Source organism: Bombyx mandarina, chromosome 11 (genome assembly GCF_030267445.1).
Source record: "Bombyx mandarina strain Sakado chromosome 11, ASM3026744v2".
In the NCBI taxonomy this organism is placed as follows: Eukaryota; Metazoa; Arthropoda; class Insecta; order Lepidoptera; family Bombycidae; genus Bombyx; species Bombyx mandarina.
Window position 1 is genome coordinate 8,962,793 of NC_143218.1, and position 13,470 is coordinate 8,976,262.

Genomic DNA, 13,470 nt, shown 5'->3' on the forward strand with positions numbered 1-13,470 from the left:
CTTTGACGCTCTTACAAGACGTTCGATTTAATGTTATTTTAGGTTAGTATACGTGTATTCTTATTATTCCGTTATAGTAATATAATACTAACTTTTACCCCCGGTTACATTCGTATTAATTAATTAATGAAATTGAAACTTGAGATTTTTTTCTCTATTTTGTTTATTTCTGCTCTTCTCATATTTGACCCGAAGCAGTAATCCGTCTAGTTCGACAGTTGAGACTTAGACTGCATGTCACAAAAGTGAGTGGCGCTGTTCACGTCAGTCATGTCTCTGGACTCCGGTAACCACTTAACATGAGGTGGGCCGTACATTGGTTTACCCGTTAATGCAAGAACAAAATCTATTGAGAATTATAATGGCTTAAAATTTGTCTGCCCTCCTGGTTAGTTTTGATAATTCGCTCGCAGGTACCTGGACGGTGGGCTCATGGGCAACAACCCCACCCTGGACGCGCTCACGGAGCTGGCGGAGCTGGGCCTGGCGCTGCGCGGCACCGGCCGGGGCGAGCTCGCCGCCGCCTGCGGCCTCAAGATAGTCGTGTCCTGCGGGACAGGTGCGTGCCCACACCGTACACTTGCATGGGTCGCTGAATGTGACGAAAGGAAGATCTCTTACGTACCCGATCCTGTAGACCGAATGGTCAATAGTCGACGTCGCCCAAAACACGTCATTACGGATCCTCCCGATCCATTAACGGTGCTTTTAGGTACCACAAGCACCGGTCACCGCCCTCGAATTAACCCACAGACACAGCCCATTGAGTTTCTCGCCGGATCTTCACAGTGGGTCGCGTTTCCGATCCGGCGGTAGATTCTTCGAAGCACTGCTCTTGTTAGGGCCAGTGCTAGTAACACTCCGGCTTGAGCCCCGTGAGCTCATCTACACGTTAGGGTGAAGCTGAATTAGCCTCTTAAGGCTATCAGCATAGGTAAGAAAAATAAAAAAAGGAAGATCTCCCACCGAGCGGGTGAAATTGCTCGGTAGACCGACGGTCCGAATGTTGTTGTTCGGAACTTGTATATATGCAAGCTAATCTTGAAAATGTCGTAAATGAGATTCAGGCATCTGTCAAATATCTTGCGTTCTGTAATGGTTACCGCCACAAACGGAACGTGTTTTATAACCAGAAGTCACATTATGTCGAATTCAACTTAGGGGACGCGCGGGTATGTGAGTCTTGACGATCCACCGTTTCTGGGAGGTGACTGCGGACCCAAGGATATCTTTAGAGCCTTACCCATTAAAGGACTCCACTTGCACTCTCTCACTCGACGTTCGATCTCTGCTCGAGGTCGGAACCCGGCAGAGTAGGGGACCCCGCGGTTAACACTACAATCAGACTCGCGGAACCAGCCTGAGCCCGCTGATTGTCATTCCAACCTTCTGGTGCCGGCGCGTTGGAGTGACGTCGATGTTTGCGCAGACTTGACCTCTCAGGTCAGCCCATGACCACCACCAGTAGATGTCCTCGTGACAAGGGTCGGGGTTGGATGAATGCCCCCCCCTACGACCCCCCGGATCGGTGCGGAAGAATAGCTCTTCCTGTGCCGTTCCGCCGCTTAACTATGGAAAACGGAACCTAACCTAAATTTTATCAAAGGATTCTTGTTGATCATAAAATGAACTGTAACAAAAAATAATTATTCCGCTGCGCGTAATTCGTTTTCAAATGATTCTTGTCCGCCTGATGGTTGTCTGGAAGAGATCGTTCTTAGCGATAAGACCGCCTATTGTACTTTTTTTGTATTTAATGTATCATTATTTTTTTGGTGTACAATAAAGAATACGTTCTCTCTCTCTTTTGTAGCGTAGACTATGCTTTATTGTACACCAAAATAAATACAAATGCAAAACATTAAGTACAGAAGTACAATGGACGATTTTATCACTAAAAACGATCTCTTCCGAACAACCATACGCTGGACAGGAATCGCTTCAAGAAAGAAATTAACCACAATGTACTTATCGATTGATAAAGAATATAATATTCATAAATATCAATACTATAATGATGAATTGTGGTTAATATTTATTTAATAAATCACCCAACCATCTGTGAATGTGTCGAGTAATTTTCCTGCGAAAATATTTGCGTTTGATTTTCAGGACAAATCCCCGTAACGCCCGTGAAGGACTTCGACGTGTTCAAGCCGGAGAGCCTGTGGGACACGGCGCGGCTGGCCTGGGGACTGTCGGCGCTGGGCAGCCTGCTGGTCGACCAGGTCCGACCTTGAAATGTTTCGTTTTTTAAACCTAGCCGCTACAGATAAAAATCGAAAAAAAAATAGCTTTTTGGCGGGAATGCGAAGAGTGAAGATGTGTGTTTTGTTTTATTTAGTGTTACTTCAGGTTTAAATGTGTAATAACGGTGGTTTATTAACTGTTTAATATCTGTGAAAGTGTACAAATGTGGGAAAATGAAACAAAGCCGCTGGACGTAACTTCTCTGGGTTCTCCCAAAAAGTCCACTGAAAAAATCTCAGTAAACGACCACCATTTTACTGAGATTACATTTCATTCCATATCATCTCATCTCATTTCATTTCATTTCATCTCAGTTGATTAATGTCTCTAATTAATCATCTTCATTTCATTTCACTCCATATTATAATTTTTCATAAAAATAAGAATCTAAATTAAAATAAGACATGAATTAAAAGTCTTAGTTACCAGGTCATAAAATCCCATAAAAAAAGGATAAAAAAAAACATCTGTGCAATTCACACATAGTAGAATTGAAGTCTTCAACAATTTAGGGCTTCAAGATAATGAGAGATTTTAGTAATTATCATAATATTTTTTTTTACTAGCGGTAGAACGTCTTGTGAGTCCGCACGGATGGGTATCACTATGGTGGTAGGACCTCTTGTGAGTCCGCGCGGGTAGGTACCACCACCCCGCCTATTTCTGCCGTGAAGCAATAATGCGTTTCGGCTTGAAGGGTGGGGAAGCCGTTGTAACTATACTGAATTCTTAGAACTCATATATCAAGGTGGGTGGCAGCATTTACGTTGTAGATGTCTATGGGCTCCAGTAACCGCTTAACACCAGGTGGGCTGTGAGTTCGTCCAACCATCTATGCAATAAAAAAATATCTCAAGGCTATCAGCATACGTAGAAAAAGAAGTAGTTTAGTTGGTAGTTTTAGTTGATTGCATAGGTTGTGTCTCGTGCAGGCGACGCAGGCGGACGGGCGCGTGGTGGAGCGGGCGCGCGCGTGGTGCGGCGCGGCGGGCGTGCCGTACTACCGGTTCTCGCCGCCGATGTCGCGCGACGTCAGCATGGACGAGCGCTCCGACGAGAGGCTGGTCTGCATGCTGTGGGAGGCGCAGGCCTACATGCGCGACCACCGGGACGAGGTCGCCGAGCTGGCCGCCTTCCTCGCCGACGCCGGTCAGTCCACCCTCACGAACACTTAGATATTCATAACACGATTTAAGTAAAGCATTGACAAGGACTGGGGATCGGGATAAATAAAAAAAATTATACCGAAGTACAAATTAACACTGTATTAACACTTAGAACACTTAACGAACACCTTAAAATTCTCAATTCACTTTTTCTTCGAGTAGTTCCAATTACTAACCGCTCCGTGCTATCTCTGCAACGCTTTTATAGTCGAGACGACACCCTTAGATTTATCAAGACCATTCTGGGCAAGTCGAGTAGCTTCGATGGGTGTTTCCGCTGACAATAGATGGCGTTGTACGTCTCGAGCTTTCTCAAAGTTTCAATTTCCTTTGATAATCGTTTCGGCTATTCGGCGATAGATGGCGTTACTCTTACCGGCGTAACAGTATTTATTAATCATCAAACGCGCACTGGACGAGATACATATATATATAAAAATGAATTGCTGTTCGTTAGTCTCGCCAAAACTCTAGAACGGCTGGACCGATTTGGCTAATTTTGGCCTTGAATTACTTGTGGAAGTCCAGAGAAGGTTTAAAAGGTAGATAAATATGAAAATGTTCGGAATCAAATAAAAATAACAATTTTGTTTTACCTTTGACGTGTCTGTCCCCCGTCGGACGGATTGCTTTGTTTTTTTTATGGTTATTTTATACAAAAGCTTAGGTCTTTTATTTATTGATTGAGGCACTACGAAGTCTGCCGGGTCAGCTACTAACTTTATAAATGTGGAATGATAACTAGTTTTGTTGCTGAATTCCTAGTTATGAATGTAGAGAAATATCTAATTTGTTGCTTTATTCTTGGAATAGAAAAAAAAAACCATCTGTTGAAATATATGAAAGACTTACTTCCACGTTATAATGATAATTATTATTGACTAAATAATGATGATGTCACGCAACTTTAAAATTGTTAATGTGAGCTCAATAATAATAGTAGTGTTTGTTTCAGGTGAAAATGACAAGTAAACTATAACCGTACCAATGCAAGCTGTGATCGTATTATATAACAATATATACATAGGTAAATAGGTAAATGTGCAGTAATTGTAAAATTTATTCAGTAATGTGTATATTAGTAATGTTATGTTTGCTTCACTTTGGATCGTTGTAGAAAGAAATCGTTTAATATTTTGTTACTCTAATGGAAAAGAACAATTTGTTGATGAGATTTTTTTTTAAACAAAATATATTACACGGTTGTGCGCGCGTCTAATAAAGTTCTATGATTGTATAAAGTAGACAAAAGTTATAATATTACGGTTTTACATAACAATAAAACCGATATTATGTGCCGAGAAGGAAAACATACAGCATTGTATTATGAAGAAGCAGTGTGTACTTAGCTTAAATTCCTTGTCTATGTCCAACCATAGACAGTCAATTTAGTTCCATCTTTAGCCGCTAGGTGCTGCCAGCAAGTATAAAGGAAGCGCAGCCATCTTTGATCTTCATAGTCTTCACCAGGAAGAACTTCCTGTAATGCTGTATGTTTTCCTTCTCGGCACATAATATCGGTTTTATTGTTATGTAAAACCGTAATATTGATGTGCCTTTGGAAAACATACAGCATTGTATTATGAAGACGTGTTTGTTATCTGCTGGTGAAATTATTAAGCACAACGCTATGATGAAATAGGTAAGCTATAATAAAATTATGAAGCGCAATGATAATGTTCATAAAACTTTCATGTTAATTCAATAATAAAAAAATATTTATAAGTTTGTAATAAACATTTTATCTTGTATATACAAGAAAATGTATAAATTGTATAAATGATGTATATACAACATGAGTACATGATGAGTAAATGTTTTGAAAAAAAAGAATCGTGAGGATCTTTAGGAAGCTCTATAATTCGGCAATAATTATTGTAAACGTTTGGATGATTTGCAATTGCCTCTAGAAAGTATTTCGTCCATTGGTTCATTATCAATCCATCTCAGAGGCTACTGCTGATCTACAACTTCTTAGAGATGGGTTGATGCCACTACCTCGTAAGGTTGAACGAAGACCAGTTTCCACTTACAGTACGGTATGCCGCTTTTGTGACAACACACATAGTTAGAAAAAAGTCCTTACGAATCTTACTGGGCGTGTCTTTAGTTTCATGTTTAGAAAGCACTTATGCAGATTATTGACGAAAATGGATTTCAATTTTAGACCCAAAGACTGGTATCAGAAAGATGTTTTTCTCTGTTATCAAAGAAACTGTCTTTAGAAATGTTGAGCAAAGTAAGGTTATTAACTCTGCGTCCAGTAGCCAGCAACATGGTTGTTGGTGTCCTTCAAGCTACCTTGAGGCGTGATCTGGTGGCTGGGTTTGAAGAAAACCAATTTAGAACTATTCTCGGATCTCATGTGAATGGGACTATACTTAGTAAAGTTGTAATAAGTAGTTGAATTATGTTTAGTTATTCCGATGGCTTTTTTAGAATAGCAATTTTTATTAGAGAGCTTGAGAATGTTTGCTGTCCTACATGTATGTTGTCCACAGAAAGTCGACAGCGCTGCTTTATGCAGAAGGATTGTTTTACAGGCAAAATTTTCTTTTTGGAAAAGAAAACAGAATTTGGCAACATCTGCAGACTTAGGATCAATTTTAAAACTGTAGCACCATATGCACCATCTTCTAGTTGCTGGTAAGTATGCTGGCAAAGTGGATTGACACCAGCTAATTTTCAATAAATCTTCTCCTGTGTAGACCAGTCTATTATTTGTACAAACCCCCCCCCCCCCCTCTAAGCTTTCAGGGTTAATGTTAACCCTGTGGAGGAGGCAGGTTTTGGATTTCGTGCGAGTTATCTAGCGTTCGGGATGTGAGGGCTTGGAAACCCAAATGCTTTCGCTCAGTCTGGAAACACTACCAGGTAGGTTCCCTAGACACTGTTGAAGTGAGTCAGTATTCTGGGGAAAAGGTTGAGAGGAGGAATTCTCCATGCTAGTTGCATCCTCTACGGTCTGCTGAAGGTATCCAATCTTGGTCGGCGAATGGGTTTATATCCGGATGACCCCACTTTCGAAAAACTTTTGTGGTCACTTGTGGTAAAAAGTGCCATTTCGCAGGTTGATTTCCTCGTGATAGCCTATCGCTACGATGTTGTATCTCCCCGAGAGATTATAAGCTGACAGTTATCTTGAACTTATCGCTTAGTTTAAAAATCGAAAGGTCAACCGCTAGTGAAATACTTTCAGATTCATTTTGATTGTCACTACCATTGCAAACAGCTCTTTTGTGGTTGAGCCGTTTCAGTTGTTGAGCTGACCATAGACAGGACGTTAATATTTTGTCTAATTGTAACCCCTACCCATATCCGAAGCTTCCGTTGCCAGGAAATGGTTGGTTTTGTGTCTCGGCAATGTTTGACATGTGGCTCCGCGTCAGCACTGCATTTAATTGTTAACACATGCAGGATGGCCTGTTTTTTACGGGGGTGTTTTTTCTTGAAACTTCGCAAGAAAATTTGCAAGTTAACATAGAGTGATGTAATTCCATCAGAGTTTGAGCTAGAATGTTGTTGAGTGGCCACTTTATTTCTCGCAATTTTTCATCGAATCCCTAGCCATGTCATCTCTTGAACCAGTGTACTAATTGATTTTTTGTAAGGCTGACTTGGCAGCCCAAATAATCAAAGAGCTTCACAGCTTATGTGGTCTGAAGACTCAACTTGGACTTCTTTTGATGGACCAGGAGGGATTTGCGCAGGTGGGATAACACTCAACATCCCTTTGCACGCAATGTTTCCGTGACTGAGCATGCTATGCAAGCAAAAAAGGTGTATTTGTCTTCATGGACCAAGAGAAAGTCGCGTAGGTAGGTTAACATTTGACTTCCCTATGTACGTAAGGTCTTCGCGACCGAGCATGCTATGGGAGCAAAAAAGTTTATTTGTCTTGGTGAAACAAGATCAAGTCGTGTAGGTAAGCTAGCACTTCGACTTTGCACGCAATGTCTCCGCGACCGAGCATGCTATGGAAGCAAAAAGGTGTATTTGTCTTCAAGGACCAAGAGAAAGTCGCGTAGGTACGTTAACATTTGATTTCCCTATATACGCAAGGTCTCCGCGACCGAGCATGCTATGGGAACAAAAACGTTTATTTGTCTTGGTGAAACAAGATTAAGTCGTGTAGGTAAGCTAGCACTCTACTTTGCACGCAATGTCTCCGCGACCGAGCGACCGAGCACCCTACATAATGGAAATTGACATGCTAGCCCAGATAATCCAAAATCTTCACGGCTTCTGCAGCCTGAAGTTTCAACTTGGATTTGTCTTGGTCGACCAAAAGGAAGTCGTCTAGGTAGGCTAGCACTCGAGTTCCTTTTGCACGCAAGGTCTCTGCGACCCAGCATGTTATGGAAGCAAAAAAAAGTTAATCCAAAAGCTTCACAGCTTCTGCAGCCTGAAGTTTCAACTTGGATTTGTCTTGGTCGACCAAAAGGAAGTCGTCTAGTAGACACTAGCACTCGAGTTCCCTTTGCACGCAAGGTCTCTGCGACCCGCATGTTATAGAAGCAAAAAGGTGTGGCTCTGAAGCCAGACCGAAGGGTAGGCATGTCATTTCATACTAACTCATAAGAAGGTACCGATTCCTTCCTGAAGGTACTGATACTGGTACCTTGGTACTGATCCTCAAGAAGTATCGACGAAATTTTGCGACCGATACTAGAAAATTATTCCTGAGAAATGTTCAATTTTATCATCCAGTCCCCTGGGTGGAGAAAGTTTGGTACCGAGTGTCCGAAAACAGTTAGGTGTTTTATCTTTACGACCTTGTTCAACTCTCGAAAATCGAAAATTGGACGCATTGATCCGTCGCTTTTCTTCCGCAGAAAAAACATTTTTTTTTTTTTTGTTTTTTTTTTTTTTTTACGGTATTTGGTAATCATACATGGTTTACAAATTATTACAATTTTGGTGGCACTTAGTGCCTCCCGTCGGTGTCTTCAATTGCCCCCTCTGGATTGTGCCAGATGTTACAGACTATAATTGTTTATAATGTTTGGCTTGCCTTTTGTACGAGGTTGTGACAAATAGGATTGTAGCCCTCCGAGGGACTGAATAGATTTCAATTTAGTATTATCAAACAAAAATTCCTCAATGAGTGGTGCGTTGGCAACAGGATACTTTGTTAGAGATCACGGAAATTAAACTTTGACGTCTTATTTTTATCCTTACGGCCCTTTTTTCCGCATACAATTTAATACGCTTTTACTTGTACGACGATTTGCCAAAGTTTTCAGTAATTATGTTACAAAGATTATTAGTTTAAATCTGTTGTGTTTTTGTCAAATTTTCCGTATTGACGAGATCAATTTGTTTACAACAATTTTCGTTACATTCAATTGTTACACACAGTTGATGCATTATTAGATTTACAACGTCACTGACCTGGTGGGATAACGAGCCGATTCGAAGATCGACCGTTACCTTTGAATCCCGTCGTTTCTTACGCAGATACTCCTTTTGTTCTTTTTCGCTTGACGAGCTGTTCGAACGCGAGGCGTCTCCATCGCGTCTCGCCTGGACATCTTCCCTCTCGGAAATTATGGAGCTTGACTCAACATCACCTCCAACAGATGACGCGTGATTCATGGCGTCCGATGATAGGATTGGTAAATAATACTCGTAATGATTGCAAAATAACACTCATAGAAACACAAAATAAATATTTTTTGCAATTAATAAGAAGTCGAATAAATATTTGTGGACTTGCGACTTCACAGTACGAAAGTACACAACGCTATGAAGATCATTTTTTTTTTTATGATTGAGAGATTACTGGTGGCCCGAAGGCCTTTCCAGTTTCACCAGGACAGGTGGGCGAGCAAAGGCTCAGCCAGGAGGGGTGGGATTTGCTAACAGCTGCCCGAGCGCCTCCGAAGGAGACCTAACAACTCAAGAGCAATTGCTTCGCGAATGAATCTACTACCGGATCGGAATCGCGACCCGCTGAGAAGATCCGGCGAGAAACTCAGCGGGCTGATGCATGGGCTAGGTTGCACGTCGACCTCTTTGTCGAGTTCGACGAGTACGGTTACGGGGGTCCCTAAGCCTGCTCCTAGTATTAGAGCTGAAGGCATCTAATGCAAAGGTTATTGGATCTGATGGATCCGTAAGGACGTGTCTAGGGCGTCGACGGTGACTGGCTCCTGCATGATCAGGATTCGGTGAGTAGTCAGCGGCGGCAACGATAAGGCGATTATCATGACGCATAGCCTTATCGAAGTACCGTTCCGACGCTGACTTCATGTATTTCTGGATTGATTCAAGGCCCAGGTCGTCGTGTAGGTCAATGTTCCTCACGAACCACGGAGCCCCGACGGCTAATCTGCAAAAGCGGGATTGTAGGGATTGGAGGGTGTCTATGTGTGTGCGGGCCGCGTGAGCGAATACCACACTCGCGTAAGTCATGACGGGCCTTATGCAAGTTTTGTAAAGTGTCACCTTGTTCCGAAGGGACATTTTACTCCGCTTACAGATCATGGGATAGAGTCTGCCGAGAATGAATGCGGCACGGTCGCGGACTGTTTTTATGTGTGGGCGGAATGTCATGGATGCATCCAGGGTGACTCCCAGGTACTTAACCTTCCTGACCCAGGGTATAGGTTGGCCGAAGAGGGTGATCGGCGGCCGAAGAGGGTGATCGGACTATGCTATGAAGATCAAAGATGGCTGCGCTTCCTTTATACTTGCTGGCAGCACCTAGCGGCTAAAGATGGAACTAAATTGACTGTCTATGGTTGGACATAGACAAGGAATTTAAGCTAAGTACACACTGCTTCTTCATAATACAATGCTGTATGTTTTCCAAAGGCACATCAATATATAATTTGCAATAGAGCATGGTGTTTGCTAATAGCTTAGAGATGCTACTCAGCAGTAGTGTTATAACCAAAGAATAGGCTAGAATGTGGTGCTCGACTTTATCTGCCTATTTCGTGTTTACTGCTTGTGACGTAAAATTTTAAATTTAATTTTAATTGTTTTTTAATTTTTTAACAAAGCATCTAGTTACCTGTTTATTGATTCAATATTCTTATTCTCAATATAATGTAATGGATTCGATCAGCGATGTACAACTTTCCAGAATTTTATCTTTATATGGAACAGTATCTAGGAATAATACACAGGGAGTGTTTTTTTTAAAGAACATAATCGGTAACCGACTAGCGTAATGGCTTTTTTAGATTTGATTCCGTAGCTCGTTTGATTATTTCTGAATACATATATTTACACGCACACTTCACCCCTTATAACTCACGCTCATAACATGATCTTACAATAATGTGGTCTTGTAACAAGTATAACTTTAAAATTTATTATAAAATAGGCATTATTAATATTTGTATTGTGACTGTGCACAAAACAAAATTCTTCGTAAACTCCATTGTTGCACTTAGCGTAGCATTCCATTTTTGTTGTGTTGTGAATAATTATTTTATATTAGTAAATTATTAATATCATTCTAATTTGAATAATTATAGAGTTAGTTTTTTGTACTTTCTACTTGTAATATAAATTAGTCTAATATTTATTTGTATACCACACATTAGTAGCTTTTCGAAGTGTGCAACACTCAATTATAATAATACAAAAATAACAATAAATTCAATTTAGTCACAAATATATATAAATATATACTTATATATTATATATGATACGTAACTTTTTTGTGGCGCATGTTGAGAAGTTCTCGTGCATAGTTATACTGATATACGTACAGTGTTAGTTGCGCTAAAAACGGGTCGATTTTCATCAAAAAAATACGCACACTTAATCAACATTTGTTCGAAATGCAAACAAATAAATGACATCGAAAATTACAAATGATAAAAAGGCTTGAGAAAGTTAAAAAAAACTATCAATAAATTGTCAGGTGCTTTTTTCTGCACGCAACATAATGCAATTAGGAATGAGTTGTCACCTGGGGTCATTGATCTCGTGTCATACAGACTACCCTTTGTTAATCACCTAAGGCAGGGGTCAGCAACCTGAGGCTCGCGAGCCACATGTTTTTTTTTTTTTTTATATAAAAATGTGGCTCTTTAGTTCCATACGCAAAAATTATTTATTTTATAAAAAAAAAAAACATTTAAAAATTGTTCTGAATCGACTAACGAAGATTGGGCACCATTTCTATCTTTCAGCCCATTGTTGTAAGTAAATGTTCGTTTTCATTTTCTACTTAAATAATAAGTGATTATCCAATAATACCATATATATTATCTAAGCTGTTGTAAAAAATCACTACTTATATAAGAATAAATAGATATTTTTCTTATGAATTATTAGATTCGTTTTTTTTTTATCAAAAATAATTAATTTATGCAAGAACTATTTATTGCTGGCAAGAAAATTTGTTGTGGCTCTGTAAAAGATTTTGAAAATTGTAATTTTTGGATGTTCCTACTCAAAAGGAGTGTGGCTGTGTGGATAGCAAAGTTGACTAAATTGTTGAGTAGAGCGTATCTGGTTCGACCAGCGCATTGGACTTTTGCCTCTGGGCCCTTCTTCAGCTTACGTTGCTTGTTACTAGCAGCTTCTCTAAATTTTCAACTCTCATTAATACAGTATTCTGTACGTATTAATTAAGAATATCGGAAATCATAATTGCGATGTATATGTATTACACGCATTGCGTGACATAATATATTTATTTAGTGTTAAATACTTTGTATGTGATACTCTGTTGTTTTGAGATTTTAGTACCTAGCAAGTACATACGTATATTTGCCTATATATGTTTATAATAGTTGAAAATGCAATAAATTTTAATATTAAATGTATAATAATATAACTGTTTACTTAATATTAATTGAAAAAAATTTTGTGGAGTTAAATGGCTCTAACGTTAATAAAATAAATAAAAGATTTTGCAAAAAAATGTGCGTTACCAAAAATGTTTTGTTCTTATTTTTGTCCTTTTGCTGTGTTCATACTTTTCCCTTGATTGAATTCGACGCGTCAGTGTACATAATGCGAGTTTTTTAACTTCTCGATCGCGTAAAAGTTAACTCAAATTTGTATGGATATAAAATTGAGTTTCAAGCACACTAATCATAGTTGTGACTTGAATTCCACTACCGGTTCTCATAATCCCAATCCTTGGCTATTGTCTTTTTTTTTTTTTATTGCCTTTTTAGGCAGACGAACGAGCATACGGCCCACCTGATGGTGAGTGGTTACCGTCGCCCATGGACTTCAGCAATGCCAGGGGCAGAGCAAAGCCGCTGCCTACCGCTTAATACTCTCCACAAGCCTCGTTTGAAGAAGTACATGTCATAGCGTTCGGGAAACACCGTGGAGGGGAGCTCATTCCATAGCCGGATGGTACGTGGCTAAAAAGATCTCTGGAAACGCACTGTGGATGACCGCAGTGGCTCCAGGTAGTATGGATGAACTCTACTCCGGTGGCGGGCGGTGCGATGGTAAAAACGAGACGCTGGTATCATCTCGAACAATTCCTCAGAGCAATGTAGACTATTCAACCCATCATATCGGGTTCTTACCGTGATATTCACACGTAATGAGTCCCCGAAATTTTGTTGTAAGAATCCTTTAAATAATGGTGTGTCTAATGTAAGTAGATAGCTACGAAATTTTATTCGAAATCTATGACCTATGATGAAATTTAAACAGTTTTTTTGAAGTGAAACTTTTAATGCTACTTTTTTTTTATTTTTTTATTGCTTAGATGAGTGGACGAGCTCACAGCCCACCTGGTGTTAAGTGGTTACTGGAGCCCATAGACATCTACAACGTAAATGCGCCACCCATCTTGAGATATAAGTTCTAAGGTCTCAATTATAGTTACAACGGCTGCCCCGCCCTTCAAACCGAAACGCATTATTGCTTCACGGCAGAAATAGGCAGGGTGGTGGTACCTACCCGTGCGGACTCACAAGAGGTCCTACCACCAACAAGGTTGCGTTAAACGTTTAACGCAACTTTTTTATTAGTATGGAAAAGATAAAAATACGAGTAATCATGGACTACGAGTTCTTCTGCGGTAGCAACGCTGTAAAAAGGCTCTTAATATAATGACTTG

At 40.1% G+C, this 13,470-nt stretch overlaps 1 protein-coding gene and 1 long non-coding RNA gene across 2 annotated transcripts in view; both read left to right on the top strand.

Moving 5' to 3' along the window:
* iPLA2-VIA (calcium-independent phospholipase A2 VIA) overlaps nt 1-4,772 on the top strand; it is a 28,702-nt gene extending 23,930 nt beyond the window's left edge. Inside the window, exons 12-15 of the mRNA XM_089730868.1 lie at nt 414-559; nt 2,113-2,228; nt 3,183-3,399; nt 4,372-4,772. Coding sequence (XP_089586994.1) covers nt 414-559; nt 2,113-2,228; nt 3,183-3,399; nt 4,372-4,388 — 496 coding nt within the window. The 3' untranslated portion in view covers nt 4,389-4,772. The remainder of the gene's footprint in view (nt 1-413; nt 560-2,112; nt 2,229-3,182; nt 3,400-4,371) is intronic.
* A 148-nt stretch (nt 4,773-4,920) lies between these two features.
* On the top strand, nt 4,921-5,991 carry LOC149502005 (uncharacterized). Its single transcript, XR_016323775.1, has 2 exons — nt 4,921-5,058; nt 5,918-5,991. It is a non-coding gene; the product is annotated as an uncharacterized LOC149502005 (long non-coding RNA).
* Nucleotides 5,992-13,470: the final 7,479 nt, after the last annotated feature.